The sequence below is a fragment of the Acanthochromis polyacanthus genome, chromosome 1 (assembly GCF_021347895.1).
Source record: "Acanthochromis polyacanthus isolate Apoly-LR-REF ecotype Palm Island chromosome 1, KAUST_Apoly_ChrSc, whole genome shotgun sequence".
Classification (NCBI taxonomy): Eukaryota; Metazoa; Chordata; class Actinopteri; family Pomacentridae; genus Acanthochromis; species Acanthochromis polyacanthus.
Genome location: NC_067113.1, coordinates 28,653,823 through 28,675,631, shown reverse-complemented (window position 1 = coordinate 28,675,631; position 21,809 = coordinate 28,653,823). Strand labels below are relative to the sequence as shown.

The window sequence follows — 21,809 nt, the reverse complement described above, 5'->3', positions numbered from 1 at the left end:
TATAAAGTTAGTATAACGCGATATGAAAATTTATTCCTGAGCTCCGCCTTCCTCTCATAGACCCCCATGTTATTCCAAAAAGCGCCGGTCGCTGCCGACCAATCAAGTTCGAGCTTCAGCTTTGTCATGCTGTCAATCAACGGTTACGCGCACAGCAAGCAAGCCCATGCAGAGGTGGGCGAGCTACGCACTACGCACTACGCAACCGCGTGCACATTTGTTTTGCTTGTGGAGAAGAGAGCATCAGGGCTCAGCAACTTCCAGAAAAGTTACCAATCCCACGGCTTGTCAGGCCAAGAGACTGCAGGACGTTTTTTGGCTCGGGGTGCTCGCGTCGCTCCCCGACCACGGCCTCCATAGCCCGCCTGACGGCTTCGTTTAGATGCCCGACCTCTGGAGGAAGATGTTGGGGCGTCTGGGATATACTCTTTGTCAGAGGAGTCATGCAATTCTGAACTCTGGATAGAAATAAATAAACAATGTAACGCATATACACGCGTAAATGCACTAAGTTTGATAAACAACGTCATCGAGAGGGATACACTAGTGTAATCACATATTCAAACTTTACTCGTTCGTCCTAGCAGATTCATGTTATTTTGGTATTAGGACAAGTTAGACTCAATACAGCATTCTAACGTAATTCCTTTATTATTTACTAAATGTACTAAATGTAGAAGAGTGGAAAACAGCAAAACAGGCAAGATGCTGCAGCACTCCGGGCACCACTCTCAGGTACTGCGCGCGTGCACAAATAAAGGGGCGAAATCAGAGGGAGGGTGGGACCAACAGTGTTTTGGGAGACGCTGCGATTCAAACTCCGGACAGCAGCTTTAATCTAAAACGATCATTTTCTCAGTCAACTGAGATGGTGCTTGTAATTTACCATCACTTTTGTCCAGGCCTGTTTCATGAGTTTATTTTTTAAAATAATTCTGTTAAACCACGGTTCAAAGCAATGTCTGATTTTCAATAGATAATTTTCATCGAATTTTTATTTCTTATTACTTTTGTCAGATTCAAATTATTTCCGTGACCATTGTGGGGTTTTTCTTTCATTAACCAAGGGATACCAACAATTTTGTCCACATGTGAAAATGTATATATTTGACAAGTACCTTAAAATTGTACTGTGAATAGAGAGTAAGAGACAGACATCAGGACACTTTGTTGACACCTATTTATTGAATATTCACACATACAGAAAACACAGAGGCTCATATTATATTTCAAATCATGGTAATAATAGCAGTAATATGGTAATGATAGACATATAATTATAACAATCATAGTAATCATACTGTGTTAAAATTATAGGAATAACAATGTTCATCTTATATTCATAAAACTCTCCATAGAGATATTTTAGGTTGAATGTAAATAATATTGATGACATTCCACATCGGATCAAACAGGGCAAAAAAAAATCACTTTGTTAAAATGAGGTTATAATGCAGGTCACACACACACACACACACACACACACACACACACACACACACACACACACACACACACACACACACACACACACACACACACACACACACACACACACACACACACATATATGTACATTTGGAGATTTAACACTCAGTATCGCCCAGCGACTACTTGTGTGTAAGTTATTAATAATTCTGAAAAGTTTAGTTTTAAATCTTCCTCGGGTCTATTTGAACATCTTTAAAGTGTATTTGGCTTGTTTAGAAATAATAAATGTTACAATCAAACACCTTTGAATGTCAAGCGCCCCCTTGTGTTCGCTTCACAAACACACACTCGGGTCATTTTTCAATCAGTAAAGTTCACAAATTTACATAGAATATCTTGTAATTATGTTGAAAATGAACAGAAGTGTGAGTTATATTGAAAACCCCTTTGAATTCAAGCCACGGAGGTCATTAATCCTGGACTCTGAGGTTGTGTAGCGCTCTGATAACGGCCGTACTTGTCTGTTGGTGAAGAATCTGCTCAGCGACCCACTGCTGAATGGGCTCTTCTTCACCATTACAATTATGGCCCTACAAAAGGCTCACCTTGAAAAACAGTCAGTTAGATGTTGCCTAAATCAAACCTCGCAGCGATGGCGAATTTACTATTTCACCGTCAGTCCACATGCACATACAGGAGAATAGAAGCCATTTTAGTAGAGTTCTAAGATTTACAATCACTGTAATCCCAGAGGGGAAGGAGGAGGGAACAAGAAGCGATACGAGACCTGATATTCCCTTTAATACTGTGGTTAATATATCCAAAGCAAATGTGGTTGATGTTGAATTTTGCCCTTTTACGATAGAAAAAACACGTAGCAGCAGGTGAAGTCAGGCATCACAGATGTTACAGTTGACTCTGCTGAAGCAATGAATCCACTAGTTGGTAGCAAAGTTTTATAAATGTTTTTTAGGTACTGAAGAGGGGGAAAAGGCACAACCCATGAAGCTCAAACATAGGATAGCACCTTAATGTGAATGCTAGACATGTAGGCTGTAAGTCTCAGGGCTACGATGCTCTGGGAAACTTTTAGGGCAACTTTTACAGGCAACAGCTTCCTGAAATTAACCTTCCAACATGTCAGGAGATATTATTTTAAAGCATAGATGGCAGTGACAGTCAGTCAGATGGTCGACCTCTCAGGACCAACTACACTCAGCTACTACTTTATTAGGAACACTGAGCTAAAAGTGATGCAGTCCAACATTATGTTGAAGTGTTATGATGCTCAGTTTTTGTTTAAAGTATTGTAGAGAGGCTTTGATTGAACTTTTTGGTTGCTTTGTAGGCTGTAATTCATGTTATATTTGGAGGTGATTTCCTGAAATTAATATAAGCAGGTGTAATTAAAGGCCTAGTAAGCAAGTCCCATAACTCGGCAGCCATCTTGGATATGTTTATTCTCAGGCTAACAACACCAGGTTCCTATTTATGTGAATAAGGGAGAGAGAGGCAGCATTTAAACAAAAACAAAGAACTGCATGTTCAGAATTATCAGTCCCAAATACAGTCGTGTTTAATTAAATTACTACAAATTAAGATGTAGGAGGTGCATTTGCGGGACTTAATTGGACCTTGGAGGCTCCAACCTGTAGATTAGTAGCCATAGGTTGTTGTATTATGCTGCTGTATTAATTTAGATCAGTGTCTAATAAACTGACTTAACTTTACAGCTAGCACCACTATAATGCCACTTTTTTAACCAAATATCTGCAAAACTAACAACATCCCCAGCTGTGCTTTGTGTTACTTTCAAGCTAAAAATACATAGTAAACATTAAACCTGCTAAGTACTCATGTCAACATTGCTTTTACAAAAGAAATTTTCACGTTCCTGCTTTTGTAAGAAGCTGTTGCCCAAATGTGATGCCCCAGAAGTGTCTCTCTTCCATCTCCTGTTTGCTTTTGTACGAAATAAAACCAAAAAAGCCTCTTCAGATCGGATTATAAACTGTTTTTAAAGCAACAAAATCTTTCTTTCTTTCTCTATACATCATAATAAAAGGAACAAGGATGAATTTTTGTTGGAAAAAAACAAAAAAAAACCTCTGAACATCAATAACTTACTTCGCTATACACCTCTTTGCAATAGATCATTTCAATAACAATATTACAAAACTACCAGTATTCAGTCACCTACAGTAAAAAAAAAAAGCCAGAAACTAAGCGAGCTGCTATAGCACCTTATATTCAAACATCTTCACAGTCATCACCTTTAACCCAACCCACTTTTCTGTATGATACAATAAACCAAAAAAAAAACTGCTTCCCTTCTGTTCTGAGAGCTGCTCTGCAGAGAAAGGCTGCACCAAGGCTTCCAGTCGCATTTGCTGTATTTTTATTTTTTAAAATTACGGACGATACAGAAGGTTCACACGAGCGAAGCCACTAAGAAAAGCGTCTCATTTACACGGACGAAGGTTATGACAGTGACGCGGCTGAGAGTCGGACTATTGCTCCAGAACCCACCTTCGCTCACATTCACGTAAACGGAACAAAGACCACCTCCTAATGTTCCCTCTTAAAAAGACGATTCTGAAAAAAGTTCTGTTTGTACAATAAGATACTGAAACTGTTTGAGGATGGAGTAATGGGGGCTCCTTTTTCTGCTCAACTCTTTTACAAAGCTTTTATTTTGAAGGAGAAATTTGACATTTTGAGAGGAAATACTTGCTTTCTTGTGGAAAGACAAGACTGGAAACAAGAGGAAGCTTCTCCAAAGGAAACAAAATCCACACAAACGCTCCTCTAAAGCTCACAAAATATTAATCCTGTTTGTTCACATTCTTTTTGTGCTCATAATTGTCATTTTTATGCTTCAGAGGTTAAATTTGCACCTTTTTTTCCTCCATTGTTTCCAGTCTTCAGTCTCTGTTTTATGATTTCGATATTGAATATATGGACATTAGAGTAGAGTGTAGTTTCTAAAATGTCAAATCATTCCTTGAAGCTCATATTATGTCCTTCAGCTGCAAATTCAGCATCATTTCCATGTCTTCCACTGACTAAATCCCATCAAAATATAAGGTACAGATGGCAAAGCACCGTCCGAGTTGAACAGTGTCCTGCAGGTGGTCCTCGTGTTCAAGGTTTAGGCTTGATAAAGGCATGGCTCAGCGCTGGAAGGGGGCATGGAGGGGTCAGTCGGCGGGATCAGAGTTATTGACTGGCAGGATGAACTCTGGGGAAATCCTGGAGAGGTTTTCCCAGAGCAGGTGAGTCTTTAGCACACGGAGCCATTGGGATCTGCCTCCCCGGGGGTGTAGAAGTCAGGGATGGGTAGACCAGTGTGCAGCGTCACCTGAAGAAGAAGAAGAAACCCTTTTAAACCATTATTTTCCTTCCTGCAGGTGGAGATGTTGAGCCATTTTCTTCACTGACTCCAGTGTTTTGTCTTGGGGGCATGTTTTTCTTTCATCATATCACAAACTGGCCGAGAGCAACAAGAAATTGAAAGCTACCGACTGCTGTTGGGTCTTTGAAGTTTCCTCTTTTAAGGTTTAATCCCCCAAGTCCATATTTTTAAAAGCTAGAAAGGCGGTTTTCAGGAATATTAACTGCACACGGTAAAATTTATTGATCTACAAATAAAAACGGCACTTTCTGTTTGAAGTTTTGCTCATATGGATGTGAAAAAAGAAATGGCGCCCCATGGGGTTAGCAAAGACTCCCAGTGACGACTGAATAATGCATCTTGATCAGTTACAGTAAACGTCCCTATAATGCGATGTCGGCACTAATATGTACATGTAACCTCATAAAAATCAATAAATCACTGAATCTTCCACCTAAATACATTTTTTACTGTAACAATGTATTAAGACGGTATAAAGACTTATAATTTGACATTTGCAGTGTTAAATATAATAACATGTCATATTAACTTTATTTTTACTTATTTTTCAAAAATAATTTACTGTTATTTTATCCTGTGTTGTTAAATTACAGATATTAACCCTTTAAGCTTCAGTCAATTCCAGCCGTTTTCAGTACAAAAAATCGCTAATATTCTATTTTTAAATAAAAAAATTACGAAAAATACGGGGAATATTGGACGGGCATCGCGAGGTGCTTTTCCTTGAAAAGGACCGATTCGGGGATTTTATACCGACTTCAGGACATGTTTTGGACAAAATAGTTTCCTGGCTTGTGTCATCTGGATGTAAAAGGTTGGATTATGGCCGTTTTTTGTGGAATCTTTTTTTTTGTGTATAATAATGAACCCGGAAATGTGAGTCGCGCTGTGTGCGTTGAAGCCGTGTATAGAGAACGGATGGATGAATATTTGTTTTTGTCGGACAAATGTGTTTTTCTCACCCGCTGTGGTAATCACATCTGAAAGTGGTTTATACCGGCAGATTCATGAGAATCTAAGCTTTCCATCGGTGTATAGTGTTTGTATAAGCGCGTTTGCGGCCGTCGGACATTCTTGAAATTCCTATGCAAATTAGTAGGTGTACCGCCGGCGGTACACTGAAGCTTAAAGGGTTATCTAACTAAAGTATTAATTTACATGCTAACACTTAAATACAGGCCCAAATTGTAAATAACATTCTCATCAGCAACCTTCATTTTTACAAACACTGATTTGTTGTTTTGTAATGAATGGCCATAAAATAACATAACTTTTTTATTTTTACTATGTTTAAATCAGAAAAAATCCTTATTTTAGAGACATTTGGTGTTATTAGAAGAAAGATGTTGAATATTAAAGATTAAAAATGTTGATTTTAATGGTGATTTTACACAGTCCGTATTTTTGTTAAATTACAACTAATATCTCAAAATCACAATGGAAAAGTTACAAAAACAACTTACACAAAAAAACAGGTCAAAACTAAACAATAATATAATTTTTAATGATTTTTCTAAGATTTCTTTAAAGACTAAAAAAATGCTAAATACATTTTTTTTCGATTGCTAACACGCATTGGTCGAAACTGAAGTCACATGTTCAAAACTGTGAACACAGCCTGCAAAACAGCAGTCCATGTGGACCGAACTGTGAATCACTTTCCATTGCTTTCACACAAAATGCATTCAGTGACCACAGTCACCAAAATTCATGAACTCTTTTCTCAGTTACTAGTTCACCACCTGCGAAACATTAGACTTTTACAGCATATTTTTCAAATGCTAACACACTGTTCAAAACAGTTAAAACCACAATCAGAACAGAATGATGGGTAAAAAACAAGGGGAATTTCTGCTGCAGCCACATTGAAATCTATTGAAAATCATTTCAAAATATTGAAAATTAAAATAAATGAAAAGATTAGGTAATTACACACAGCTGAGTGTAACTGTCAGCTGAAACCCGATTCAGGTGATCTGTGTTTGGCCTCATCAGAAACAAAGGTTCTAGCCACAATGCTTCTCCAGAGAAGACATCAGATGTAATGGATGGAAACATGAGGCCAAATGCAGACGACAGGTGTGAATGTTACAGTTTACATGTGTTGTTGGTTTTTTACTTTTATCTCTTGATTTCTATTCTGCCCCCTGAATTCTGAGATTCTACATTATATTTTTGTTTACAGTAAACTTTTTATTTTTTGTAAGGTCCTAAAGTTTCATGCAAAGGCACAGAGAAAATACGTCAATGTTGTTGAAGTAAAATGCTGCATTCCTGATTCATTCTTGTTGCAATGTATCACAATAATTTAGAAAACTCAAAGTCCAAAGATCTTATTTTATAATAAAATACTTTATCTAAAAAGAAATCATTCAAACTTGAAAGGTTACAATTAATTTCATGTAATGCTCTCAGTTGTTAGTATTTTGTAGTTCAGCGTGCTCAGAGTGACAGCATTTGTTTCCAAAGTGAGACTACTTTCTAGTGTAGTGGTTGAATGAGCTTATTTTAAAACATGAATGAAGTGTTTTGTTGGTGAGAAACAGTTTTGGGGATGAGATTCACTGTTTAGCTGAGATGCATGATGGAAATGCAGGCTGTGTTAAGAGTTTTGAACATGTGACTTCAGTTTGGACCAATGCTTGTTTGCAATTGAAAAAAACTGTAATAACTGTAATTTTACAGATTTTTTCTTTAAGTTACAGATTATATTTTGCAAATTCACAGGAAAAAAAAGTAACTACAGTAGCTGTAGTTGCAGAGTATTGTTTCATACGGCTCAGGACTACCAGGATACGTGTTTAAATTTTGTGGTAAACACTCAATCAGATATTTTGCAGTTCACAACTGAAACTGGTTTGAATTGAGTGTGCAGCCCGTCTATATATGTATAAGCAGCATAATGTTGTACCTGGACGTTTCGGTTGAGACTGATGGCGGGGTAGTACGATCCCTCCAAACCTTCAAACGCCACCGGACCCTGCTGCTCATCGTTGATCAGGAAGATGAGGAGCCCACGAGTGAAGTCCAACAGAACTCCGATCGTGGCTCCCTTAGCAATGCCTCCATCCGTCCTGCAGAGACACAGAGAGAAACATGAAGTGATGAAACAGCCACAGAGAGAAAGCATTATTTGCAGTAACATTCTCCGAATATTCAGAGCTCAAAATTAATATTCGGAAACCAGCACAACAACTGAATATTGGGGTCCAGCCCTAGTTGTATTGTTATTTTCTATCTACTGAGCCTGTGCCACTTGGAGGGAAGTGAAATACAGTAGATCTTGTCCCTGGAAGTAGTTTGCACTGTTCAAGCATACAAACGTTATCTTACTGCAGGTACTCGTTTCAAAAGCTTTATGTTGTTAAAAAAACAACTGAGACTTGGAAATTTGTGTTTCTTGTGCCTGAACTTGTCATTTTGTAAAGACAGTATTTTTTTTTACTATTTTTTTTAATTGTTGAGAAATACCAGAATTTGCACATTATTTTTAAATTTCTGTCTGTCTGATCACATAATTTCCAAAAAATAGATCGGACACAACAATCAAGCAGTTAATCAGTACTTGAGTAGTCTTTTCACGAAACACTCTTTACTCTTGAGTGATTTTTTGGAAGATTACTTTTACTTCTACTTGAGTGATTATTTTGAAGTAATATTACTCTTACTTGAGTACAATTTTTGATTACTCTACCCACCTCTGCTTCCAAGCACATTTACTGAAATATTCTCGGTAAGCAGAATGTTTAAGTAACTTTCCTGCATTTCCATTTGATTCCATCTGCATCAATACATTGCAGATGAATTCCCTCACAGTTGTTCTAATTCTTTGCTCCTCTTGTCCAGTAATGTAGATTCTGAATGAATGGTATGATGAGAAATAACAGTGTAAGTTTCAGGTCTTTATCTTTAACAGTTCCTGATATATTGTTGTTCACACAGCCTTAAATTTGAATTCATTACAAAACCTGCAGACACTCGATTTCTGGGTATGACTACTGTGAAAAAACCTTTCAAGCGCCAAGAGAGCCTAAAACGTCACCAACGCATCCACACTGGACAAGATGTGTACGTATGTGATCACTGTGGAAAACTATTTGTACACTTCTCACACTTAAAAGCTCATGCAGTTACCCACACCAGGGTTAAACCGTACCGCCGTGACCAGGATGGGAAAGGCTTCAACAACACTGGAGTCACTCACCAACGTGACCACGCTGGGGACAGACCCTACAGATGTGACGAGTGTATTAAGACTTTTAGAACTTTGGCTTCCCTGAAACAACACCAGCAGATCCACACCAGAAAGCAAGCATTCAATCAGCGTCACAGTAAGGTTAGTAAAGGTTGTTTCAGCAACACTGTACACACTGTTCTGCACTGGATATTTTGGATATTGTTGTGAATTTTAGTGTGATGCTGTTTTGAACAAGTGTTGCCAGTCTTGACACAGAAATCTGGGCCAGATTAATATGGGGATGTAGGTAAGATTGGGAATTCTGACGTGATCAGGGTCAGCACAAATTTGTTCTCACCACATAATGTTGAAAAGACATCACATTCATGTTAAATATTCTACTGGGATGTTGGATATTTAGCCAATATAAACCCAGCTTAACTCATCAGTTGCTTGCTGACCTCATATCAGCGAGCCTCATAAGTCTCTGTCACAGTGCTCCTTTATTAGCTAAGGTTCCACAATACTCTGCTTTCCAATACAGAACAGTCTTGAGAGTCTGGCAAGAAGCTCCACCCTGTGGTACAACCAAGTACTGCAGCTCATCTACAATAGCTGATGTGTGTCTTATAGAGGGATACGGTATCAGCAGATGCTAAGTATTTAATGACTCACCTTGGATTGTGAGCCAAAAGCACTTTATTGAGGCATCCTTAGTTTAAACCCCTGCAGCCATTTTCTTTCTATATGAGTGTTAATCTTTCTGGAAGCTCAGACAACTGAATGTTAAATTACAACAGGTCAAAGTGTCTTCAGATGTCAGTAGTGGTGCTCTGTATTTCAGGCAAGACATCAGTTGTTCAATGCTGCAGGAAACCTTGACATACTCTGTTTTGTGTGTTTGTTTTCCAAGCAGAGCGGCACAGATATGCACACTGGACACAAAGTGAACACCTGCCAAGAAGATTTCCCCATGCTGGGTTCAGTACAAGTTCCTGAAGTGGTCCACAAACTTAAAGTCCTTGAGATCAGGCTCCACAGAATTCAGGTGTAATCTCTTATTTAGTGTCTTGGTCAATGTTGCACTCAATCGATCATGTTTTATTCATCTCTCTATTTCTAGTTTCTGATGAAGTTTCCTTAATTTCTACTACAAAGTAATAAAGGATCAGCAAGAACAGTGCTTGTACAGAGTATTCACCCCACTTAGAAGTTTTTCCCCTGTTGTTGCTTTTAATCCATTAAGAATGAGTGACCAAGGACAAAAGACGTGAGAGAGGTCACAGAGACACCCAATACTCCTCTGAAGGAGTTCCAAGCTTCAGCAGCTGAGATGGGAGAGACTGTTCATACAACAACTGTTGTCTGTTTTTCACCAGTCAAAGCTTTATGGGAGACAAAGAGAAAAACTCTGTCGAGAAAAGTTCTTATTAAATCTGGACTAGAGCAAATGACAAATCAGCCAACAAAACAAGCCAACAGACCAAACAAACAACAGCCGGACCAACCAACTGACCGACCGACCAAAACAAACAAACAGATCAAGCAAACAACCAACTAACCAACCAACAGGCCAAACAAAAGCAATAATTTGTTAAATTAATACAAATTAGTGATAATCAACTCTGAGTCCTTCAGATTCATCTTGGATGAAATGTACCGTATTTTCACGACTATAAGGCGCACATAAAAGTCTTAGATTTTCTTCAAATTGTGCGGCGCGCCCTATGGTGCAGTGCGTCCTGTGTGTGTTGTTGTTGTTGTAAGGCGGACGTAGACCAGGTGTTTTTTCCACGCATCACCATCGCTGTTGATCTGTGCCCATCTCACAGCCGATGTGAAAAAACAAGTGAAGCAAATGAACTCTGAGCTTGCTGTCATTCCGGGAGGTCTGACAAAGGAACTCCAACCGCTGGACATCGGTGTGAACCGGCCGTTCAAAGTAAGGCTGCGAGCGGCGTGGGAGCGACGGATGACCGATGGAGACCACGGTTTCACTAAGAGTGGAAGGCAGCGCCGGGCGAGTTACGCCACAATTTGCGAATGGATTGTAGATGCTTGGGCTAACGTGTCTGCTGGCACTGTTGTTCGAGCTTTCGCAAAAGCCGGCATCATTTCCGAGGAGCCGCACGGCACGGAAAGTGACTCTGACAGTGAAGAAAGTGAACCTGGCATGTTTGATGGGGGTTTAGTGCAGCTGTTCAATTCAGAAACAGAGGATGAGGACTTCCATGGGTTTGATTGATGACGATTACCGGTAAAAAAAAATGTGAATACCAAACTCAGTTTTGCTCTATTTTTAAATACGCACACTTGTGTGCTTGTTTTATCCGAGTGTTTTACCATTCCCGCGCCTATTGATGATTAAAAAAATGTTAGTACTTTGTAATCAATACTTAAATAAAGCACAACCAAACTCAGTTTTGCTCCCGCTCTATTTTTAAATACGCACACTTGTATGCTTGTGTGTGTGTTGTTGTTGTAAGGCCGACGTAGTAGAGGACACCATGAGAATGTTAAAGGGGGAAGTGTGGGCGTGGATTGTATATAAAACCCTCGCCATATAATCAGGTGCGCCTTATGTGTGCGTTAAATACAGTAATGGCACACATAACTGAGACTGCGCCTTTTGGTACAGTGCGCCTTTTGGTCGTGAAAATACGGTAGTAAAATAGTTAAAAGTTGCTCTCTCAACCACCTGCAATGACAAAACTGACGAACAGTAGTATGTCAGACACAGGCAGTTTATTTGTTTATTTTTTTTGATCGTAGAACTACGTTTTGCGTCTAATCTCTGTACTTTCACTTCAGTGTAATTTAGGGTTTTTTTGCTACTTTTACTTCAATAAAAGGATCAGACTACTACTTCCATCACTGTGCATTGGTGTGTCTTTTCCAAACATGTCTGAAATTAAATAAATGAAAAAGAACATCAGCATTAAAGCACAGACAATCATTGGTCTTTTTCTTGGTTACCTGTTGGTGTGTGAGTTGTTGTGCATGAACCAGGAGCGGTTGTTGTCCACGTACATGGCCCAGGCCTTGTCGTCCTTCCCCAGCATCACGTCCTTCAGCACGTCGGCCCGGGCGATGCCAAACGCTGGGTCAGGGTGGTTGTCATAGCGATCGATGGTCATCTCCCAGTAATGGACGCCTCTGGAGAAGGCGGAGTTCCCCATGACCACCCGGTCGTCGTAGCTGTTGCAGGTCACTGTCAGGTTGTCGTTGGAGAAGATGATGTCGGGGTGAGCGGAGACCGGGTCGAAGGTGAACCAGGCAACTGTACATAGGAGGAGGTTAATACACACCGTTGTTTAGTGTAAATACACAACCACACCAGGACCTGATGCAGGGATGATGACTTTATAAACACAACATGATACAGGAGCTTAAAAGTTCAATGAGGTGGAGTTACACTGTAAAAAATATTGAAATGGAAAGAGTGGTAATACTATAAAAAGCTAAAAAGAAGAGTTAGTATCACTTAATATTATGAATAAGATTAATAATCCTTATCTTAACACTATGTGACTTAACTTAAACTCTATGATGCTTAATCATTTCTATATTATCACATCTGTGTCAGACAGTCTGCGAATCTTTACTGGTGCCTGCTTGGAACAGCAGAAGGGTTAGAAAAACAAATTATTAAACAGAAAAATCTACCTAATTTGCTCTTTTAAATACATATTTATAGTTTCTTATTAGTAAAATATAGTAACAAATTATCAAGAAAGTTCAGTTCACCCAAAATACAAAAACAAGGTGTGTAAAAGAATAAATATTGAACTCACACTTGGCAGGTTGACAGAAAATCACTAATTTTGCACAAGACATAAGTTTAAGTTGATTGTATGTCATTCTTGGGCTGACTGAATTTTTCGTTGCTATAAACACTGTCAACAAAATTCGATTCATGTCTACTGTAAAAGCTTATTAGGTCTAGTCGGTAAAAAAATACATAAAAAAAATCCAACAGTAAGGGTGCCAGAAAAGCGAGGTTTTAAAAAACTGTGAAATTTAGTAACATTAAAAAGAATTTTTAAAATTACAGTAAAAATACTGCATTTTATGGTCAAACATTTGAAAAAATGATTGACCATTTGAAAAAATATAGGTGGGAAAGATTCAGAGAATGACAAAAAAAAAACACATCTGTAATTTTCATTACTTGAAATGTATAATTTTAGTAAAATAATATGCTTTGATGATTTTCATACATTAAGATATTGTGCAATTTTACAGTAAACTTTGTCTTTTATAGTTTGTGTCTAAATTAATTGTGTAATTTTTGAAAAACAGAAAAAATGTATAAATGAACAGTAAATTGTTCAAAAATAGTTTAAAACTGAAAAAAAAATCATTTTTTTTACATCGTTTTTACAATTGCCAACGTACTTTCCAAGAGAAGCACAAAATGAATGTTACAGATTTAAGGTTAAGAACATATAATATGTACTTTAAAAAGATACCTATGGCCAATTTAAATATTGAAGATAAGCACCTACAATTTTATATATAAAACCGAATTACCTGACTAATTTACAGTACAGATTTGGGTTAATGGCCCAGAAAACTTCAAAAGGAAAACCCAATAAATCCATAGATTTAACCCTGACCCTCTCAAAAACTGTCCTTTTAGCTGATGCCTTGAGTAGGAAAATATGCTTCCCTGTAGTTTCGGTGAACTGTTCCTTTCCAAGTTGGTAAAATCAAAAATAAATTCACAATCCTGCTTGACCTGAGTGTAGAAAAACACAGTATCTCGATGAATGTTGGGGTTGAACAGGCGGACGTTTGCAGTTTTTATGGGCTCCACTGGACTTCACTGTCCGCTGGTGTTACTACATGCAGTAAAGTTTCATTACGTGGCTTAATTTCCCAAAGGAGAGACGTTTATTAGAGGTTTAATACGTGGAGCCCACAGAGCTGCAAACTGCCCCCCTGCTGGTCTGAATGTGGGGACGTCACGGATGGAACAAACAATGGCCTGAAAGGGGGATTAGTCTGCAATGAGAGCTGTCCATACCTGTGCCTATAGACTGAATATCACATGGGGGCAGTCCAGCTGAAATGTGAAATGAAGGGGGGAGGAAGTAGAGGAAAAAAGGAAAAAGAGGGGAGCGAAGCAGTGAAGCAGACAGTATAGGAAGGGGGTCGGGAGGAGAGGCAATGGGGGTTAAAAAAAAAAAAAGAAATCAGAATCGATCAGGGAAGCTGGTTCAGCTCAGTGACCAGAGGAAGATCCCCAAACCCTAGAAACAAACCACCGAAGACTCAAACAGAACAAAGAGAAGCTCTGGACTGACAAATTCTTGCTTTTTCTTCTTTCCTTACAATAAAAAAAAAAAAAAATCAAAGCACAGTGAAGCCTGAAAAACACTGAGTGGTTAGATCTCTTTGTACATCTGCTGAGTGCTCCCTCTGTCAGGTAGGGAGGCTTTCTGGGCCTTTCAGGTCCACTGATGGATGACAAGCTTCCCCATCTATGCACAGCACCATTAAACTAATGGGAAAGCAAGCACATGGGTGGACTAAAGCAGCTGCACACCCTCCAAACTGAATCCACATCCTACTAAAATCCTGTCATGGATATTTTGGAGGCTTTTACTGTTCTTATTCATGGTGCTGCTTTAAATATAAAAGCCATTTGAAACTCATGATTAACTTAAAAAGTGTGGTTTGTATTTGAAAACCTGCCAAGACAGTGGATCTTAGATTCTTAAGAAGATGCTTTAGTCTGGCAGCAACAATTTATTATTCCTCAGATCTCCTGGAGTTCAGTGCAGATTTGTTGGCTGTAAAAGGAACAAGTTAGAGAATGTGAGCCAAGACTCTGGTCTGGTGAAGCTGCATGATTGTTATCACACCTGTGATAAAGCATCTGCCAGCTGTTTGCCAAGGCACTGATCGTATGTAGTCTTATCACAGCTTATCAGACATATAAAATGTGCCTAGACCTCCTTAAAGATGAGATCATGCAGAATAAAGTGGGTCATCCATCGTATTTTGGAACCGTAATCCACCTGAGGAACAAAAATATGAAGGCAAACAAGTGGCAGGTGGCAGGATGTTGTTGGTCCTGATAACATAATCTCCATGTTAGGGGTGCTGCAGTGTCTTGTATTGTTCTTCCCGTTATGAGTTGTTCTTGAAACATCTTATCTGCTTACATACAGGTGTATTTTGGCCACCAAACTGGCTGTATTCTGCATTTGATTCCAATCTCTTTGTTTTCAGTCACAGCCTTCTGAACCCTTCTGCATGAGATTTGCTTTATTTGCTTGTTTGGACGGTGCACTTACTGGCAAAGCTTGTTTTAAACCTCATTGAGTCCTACATCCAAGTCAAAACTGAGCTTAAAGGATTCATTAAGTGGATGCTGATGTTGATATTTGGGAGTTTGAAAACGTGGACAATTCTGTTTATTAAAATGAAAGCAATTAGAAAACAGTTCAATAAAATCTTTGATAATTTCACTTACTCGTCGACGCATCCAATGCAAACCACCATGATCATTCTTTTGTCCTTATTTGTTTCTATTTTTATGCATACATCTATTTATATATGTTTTTCATTGTTGTGTTAACATTAAAATTATTACCTTTGTATCTTAAAAAAATGTTTAAAGTGTTGGAAATTAAAAGTAACAAAGTCATATTCAAAATAAACCTACTTTCTCCTGGTCTAAAAACTGTCAGTAATGTTTGATATTTACTAAAATGAAACATTTTATAATGACCGAAGATGTGTATTTATTTGATGTTGTAATTAAAATAGTAGCTTCTAAGGATATACTAGTCAAACTTCTTTCTATTCAATTTTTAACATTTTTCATCTACAGCATTTCACCCAGTTCTATAATTATATTTTAGCATTTTTTATGACAACAAGAGCTATCCTGATCAAGTTTGTATTTTGCTCCACGGTCATTTAATATTTAGCCTTTTTTGATGCTACTTTCCTGTAAAACAGGCGTTCGAGTACTGTCAATGAGCTGCAGTATCTGGTTTCACCACCAGGTGGAGCCTCTAACTGGTAATTCTTGCAGGGATCACAGGAGGCAAGTCCATGCCCGCAAGCAGAGAGCATTGTTGGGGTTTCATGAGCAAAAGAGCACCATGACAAAGTCTTCTGTGATGTTTGATGACCTCCAGCCAGTACATTAATATTAAGTCAAGCTGGGATTAATTAGAACATCATTCCTATATTGGCAGTGGTTTTTGTACTTACTGCTTTTGTGGCACATATTCTGTGCCGGCTCTATTTGTTAATCAACTACTGGTTGATTTTGTTGCACATATTAAGTAAATTACTCCAATTTACTTGAGTGGCATTGGACAGAAACAAAGGACTGGGCTTAGATTTTTGCTTAAAAATTGTCTCGACTGGCTTCTAACCTGATCTAAGGATCGAACTCCGAACATTCCTCATGACCACGTAACATACAACTGTGATAAGGAGCCTTTTGATTTGTTATTTTCAAGAACGTACCTGGGGCTGTATGTAAAGATGGACAGTTTGGAAGCTCCACAGAACTGGCTAAAGGTAAAATATAATAAAAATGAATTCTGCTGTCATCTGCTCAGCTCACTACTGCACAGATTCTGGTTTTAGCATCCATTTCTGCAATAATTTGGCTTCACTTGTGCACACTGTAAAGAAATGGTGATGTTATGTCCATATTTATCAACAGACTGTGGTAAAAATTGAACTGTCAGCTTTCACTGGTGGACAAACTGTTTAAAGGAGGCTCTGTGTTCAGTTGCAGTGAGCTAATATTGGAATATACGTGGGCGATGATGCTGTGAAAAAGAGCAATATACTGAATATAAAGGTGGCTTGCCTATAAACAAATACATGAGCAAGGTTTGTGAGTCCAGCTGAGTCAGTGAGGAAGAACTAATAAGTGTATTTTCTAGCAGACTTATGAGCCTCTGTCTGGATTCTAACTTTGCGAACACATAATGACCGGCTATGCAGGATCAGAGGAATATGTGAATGAATTCTGTTATCAGGATGTTTTTCTCCTCAAAGATTTACAGTGATGACGTACTCTCAGAGGTCTGCATGATCAGAGTCTTGCTGTACTGGCCCACTCCGCTGGCGTTAAAGGCCTTCACTCTGGACTTGTACGTGCTGTGGAAGTGGAGTCCGTCCACCGTGCAGATGGTCTCCGTCCCCACGTACACTTCCTGTAAACACACACATCGAGTCCCGTTAAAACTGGCAGATACATCAACTGCGTAATTATGACACCCAACAGTCCTGTTTGTCGAACCCGGCAGGCTCAGCTTCTGAAGGAGCGTCCCGATCGGATCTGGAGGCGAGTTTAATAAGTGAGAGTTTGTACAACTGAGTGTGGGAGCTGCAGCCCACGCCGGAGTATAAATAGACACGAGGACACAAACTCGCCAGAGCTCAGTGTGAAGCTGCGTTGGAGAGACTCAATGAGTCAGAGCGAGAGTAGAGGAGGAAGGAAAACTTCCCTCGCCATTTGGAAAATTGTTTCCTGGCATAGTGCTGCATCCGAAACAGGTATGACACAAAAACGTGGGTAAAAAGGCAATTTTAAACACAAAAAGATCAGGAAGGATCCAAAACATGCCCCAAGGTGCACTACATTGTAATTTTTTGCCATCTGTGGACACGCAGAAAATGCTGTTTAGATATTTTTTTAAATTGTTGTAAAATAAATGAACAAAGAAATGAAACTTGTCTCCGTTTTTTGTGTAATTTATGGCATTCTGTTTTATCATCTACGAAAAACTGACAACTGTGAGTTCTCTCTACTTTAGCCATGGTGGTGTTGTTTCCATTGAGGTGAAGAACTTCATATTGCAGTGAAAAATGAGGCCACAGTGAGCAAAAATGTGACATGAGTAAAAAAAATACCCAACAATTTGAACTTTGTTTGCATTTCCACCAATTTAACGGAGGTATTATTGACGAAAAGGTCTCCTCTTTACAGTTTGTGGTTTATTGGTTATTCCAGAAGAAGAAATTCACCACAAAAGTTCCAAAATGTGCTCCAAGATGCTCTAAATCGTATTTTTCTGGTCCAAATCCCAAGTTGGCAGTGAAGACCAAACATGTGCGGGCACTTGGGAAAATGTTGTACTCACTGATTGCAATATTGGTTTTTTGTAAAATGAATCCATCCATTAGCTGAACACCGCTTCATCCTCATTAAGGTCACGGAGGGGCTGGAGTCTATCCCACCTGACTTGGGACGAAGGAAAGGGACACTCTGGACAGGTCGCCAGTTTGTCTTGTAAAGTAAATCATCAAAGAAATTCATCTTCTGCTTTAATTTTTGTAAAATTTATGGCATTAAAGGCTTCTGCATCTTGTGCAAAAGACCATTTTGAGTTCTCTCTACTTCCAGTCATGATTGTCCTGTTTCCATGAAGGTGTAGAACTTTATATTGCAGTGAAAAATTAGCCCACAGTGAGTAAAAATGCGACAGGAACAAAAAATGTCCAACAACTGATTGGGGTTGAATGTGCACTTTGAAGCTGGGGAGCTTTTTATGTTTATTTCCACCAATTAAATGGAATTATAATAGACGAAGAGGCCTCCTCTTTACAGTTTGCGGTGTACTATTCCTTTACGTCTGTTGCTTTTCTCAGAACTCTCCCACAGCCTTCTTCTCAAGGCGTCTGATCCGTACGTACACACTGAGTCCTGAGCTCAGAACATTTCATTACGTTTAGAAAAGGTCAGCTTAGTGATCCCAGAAGAAGAAACTCCTCATAACAGTTTCAAAACGTGCTCCAAGATGCTCTATCTCATTTTTTTTTTGCTCTAAATCACAGGTTAACAGTGAAGACTCTCCAAGCTGGAGCACAATTTGGCATCGACCGCCCACCAATTAGCAGTTAGCGGATACAGTTGGCGGATCAGTCGGCAGATTGGATGCAAATGATCCCCCTCTTATGGAATGGTTGTAATTAAGACAGAGGGGCGAAACAGACAATTACAGAACCCAAAATGAACTGAAAGGGCAAGAGATTACGAGCAGCTGGTTTGAGCTAACAAGCCCTAAAGAGGGAGTAGAGTGGCTTTAGGTCACTGGCGCTGTTTTCCAAAATTAAAACACAGGACGCCTCAACAAACAGCTGCTGGATCAGTCGCATTTCACTGGCAGCGTCGAGCTCAACCCTCTTCAGTCTCCTCACACACCAGTAAAGCTACCAAACCGACTTTTATAAGGCCTCAGAAAGGCCAATATTTTGACTATAATCTCACATTTTAGGTGAAAAGCTGAGCTGAACCACTTTAATTATGCTGCCCCAGCTGCTCAGACGAATATCATTGACATCTAAAGTTATGAAAGGATGGTAGCAGTTTGACAGAGAGGGAAGCCTGAAATATGGGGGATCAGTTGGGTCTTTGGTAGTTTTCTTTATTTAGAGTCGTACCATCCCGTCTTCGCTCGGCAAGTTGCATAACAATCTGAAAACTCATTTCATGGGATTAAATAAACACTATTTTCTAAGTTGGAAACTTGTAATTTCCATGAAGCAACCAAGATTTAGCAAAATTTAAACCACGATCTGAAGAAACTATACCAGTGCGGTCCTGTTCTTGAGTTATATCATGGAAGTGATGGATATTTAATGATATATAGACTTATGTAAGGTTTAAACCAAGATTTCAAGGCAAATTAGACCCTCTGAACCCCCAAATCCGCCAATGGGATTGTAAGACGTGTTTGTCATTTTAAACATCGCCAAAGTGACACCAAATATCAGAGCTAGAAACCATAAAACTGAAAGAATCATCAGATTTTCAAGTTTGGATGACCCTCTATGAGAAAACGTAGCCAAATCCAAACTTAAAATCACGATATTTCATCCAAATCACTTTATTCAACATGTCTTGTTGAAAAAAAAATCTCCAAAAATCAACTGCTTGCATTAGTCAAGTTCTGTAAAAAACAAAAACAATCTGTACTTCTTGGTGCAATCATGAAGCTACTAATGACTCAGCTATATTCGGCTGAACTGCAGGCAGTGTTTACATAGAGCAGAGAGGAAATGGGTATGAAAACAAATGAAAAATGTATTCAGTAAAATATTACGACATGTCATTACTGTTTTTCAGTGTTGGTGACACTTGTGAGCACTTGGAAAACATTCAGCATGTTGATTCCAGTTTTTTAATCCAATTTTTGTCAAATAAAGGGAAACCAAAAAAAATCAATGTTTGTCTTTCCTTTTTTATATACATTTCTAGCAGTATAAGGTATTGTTGTGTTGTTTCCATGGAGGTACGGGACTTTATATTGCAGTAAAAAATGAGCCCACAGTGAGTAAAAATGTTACAGGAGCAAAAAACGCCTTGAAAATGCTTGGAGTTCAGAGAGTTAAATGTGCAACTTGACCTTTTTGTGTGCATTTACACCAATTTAATGGAGTTATGATGGGCAAAAGTGTGACCTCCTGACACTTTCTGATGTTCTATTCCTTTGATTCTTCTCCTGACTCTTGCATTGAGCTCTGAAAACTCAAACACATCCTTCTTGTCCAGGTGTTGGATCCATGACTGCACCTATTCCTGTTTTCAAAGAGCTAAAACCACTTTATTACGTTTCAATAAACTAACTTTCAAGCCCACACTCCTAATCTTTCTTGCCATTTTTTTCTCCATTCTGTTTGTGCAGAAGAAGAAACACCGCCTCTCTTAATCTAAAGTCTTCACACAGAGACACAGATCTGAGAACAAAAGAAATACTTGTTCTTTCCTCTGCTCTACTCAACATTTACTTTCTTCTTTCCCCTCTGTGTGCCGAAACTGTACAGTCTCAGCCTCGGGCGAATTTTTGTCGGATTTAAAGAGAAAAACGACATCCCCTCCCCCCAATTTAAGCAACATGACTCATTTATTTTACACCAATAAAAGATGATTTAAAATACTTGGCTGGAAGCTACGTCCCAAATGTTAACATCACTTTAAGAAACTGTCTTTGTTAAGAGTCGGCGGGGCTGCTATACGGAGGTTTAGAGTTCAGACACAGATATCCTCCACTATTGTACTGAGAGAATAGTCCAGGAGGTATAAGTTGCCGTCGTAACAAAGCAGGGATCTGAGCCTATAGAGAACCGGGGAGGGTCTCTGTGAGGATGGATTACATGCTGAGGGTATGAAGGCCGCTTTGATGCCGGATCACGCTTCCTGCAGGATCATCCCGGCCGACAGCTGCGTTAAAAACCCTTTTTCCTGACGGCGAGTCATTCAGCGCCCCGATACGCCGCGTCACATGACAGCATGGCCGCCACACAGGGGGATTTCAGCTACAAGATGCCGCTTTCACATCCACCCTGGCACCACATGAACGATTCCTTGTTTGATCTGAGGCAGGGGGAGTCCCGTAAAGGTGAGTTACTACCCGAGCTGCTGCTGTTTCTCAGCTTTTCTTTTGGTTTCTGGGTGTAAATCTCACACAAGTTCCCATTTGAAGGTGAAATAACTCAGTGGTTTGTTACAGTAAACACATAAATCCAAGCTTGTGTGGAGAAAATGGCACCTGCGGAGTGGTCACCTACCCTGAATGGACCTCCGTTTCCATCGTCCAGCTCCAGGATGTATCCGTCCACGGCGATGGTGGAGAGCGGCGGCTGTTTCCATGACAACGTGGCGCTGTTGTTCTGAGTGCAGCATTCCTCCAGCTGGAGCATCGGAGCAGCTGGGACTGAGGAGGGCGAGAAAACCAGGCCAGATTACAGCCCGCCCGAGATATTTAAAGACGATCACGCTCACTCACTCGCACACACGTGCAC

The 21,809-nt window shown here is 39.3% G+C and overlaps 1 protein-coding gene across 2 annotated transcripts in view; it reads right to left on the bottom strand.

Moving 5' to 3' along the window:
• Window positions 1-1,165: 1,165 nt before the first annotated feature.
• trim9 (tripartite motif containing 9) overlaps window positions 1,166-21,809 on the bottom strand; it is a 63,993-nt gene continuing 43,349 nt past the window's right edge. Inside the window, exons 6-11 of one of the 2 annotated variants that reach the window (XM_051945955.1) lie at window positions 21,576-21,721; window positions 17,080-17,218; window positions 14,053-14,091; window positions 12,000-12,303; window positions 7,758-7,920; window positions 1,166-4,792 (exon numbers count right to left, since the gene is read on the bottom strand). In XM_051945955.1, the coding sequence (XP_051801915.1) occupies window positions 4,715-4,792; window positions 7,758-7,920; window positions 12,000-12,303; window positions 14,053-14,091; window positions 17,080-17,218; window positions 21,576-21,721 (869 nt within the window). In that variant the 3' untranslated portion in view covers window positions 1,166-4,714. The remainder of the gene's footprint in view (window positions 4,793-7,757; window positions 7,921-11,999; window positions 12,304-14,052; window positions 14,092-17,079; window positions 17,219-21,575; window positions 21,722-21,809) is intronic. The other variant, XM_051945961.1, reaches the window with a different exon arrangement.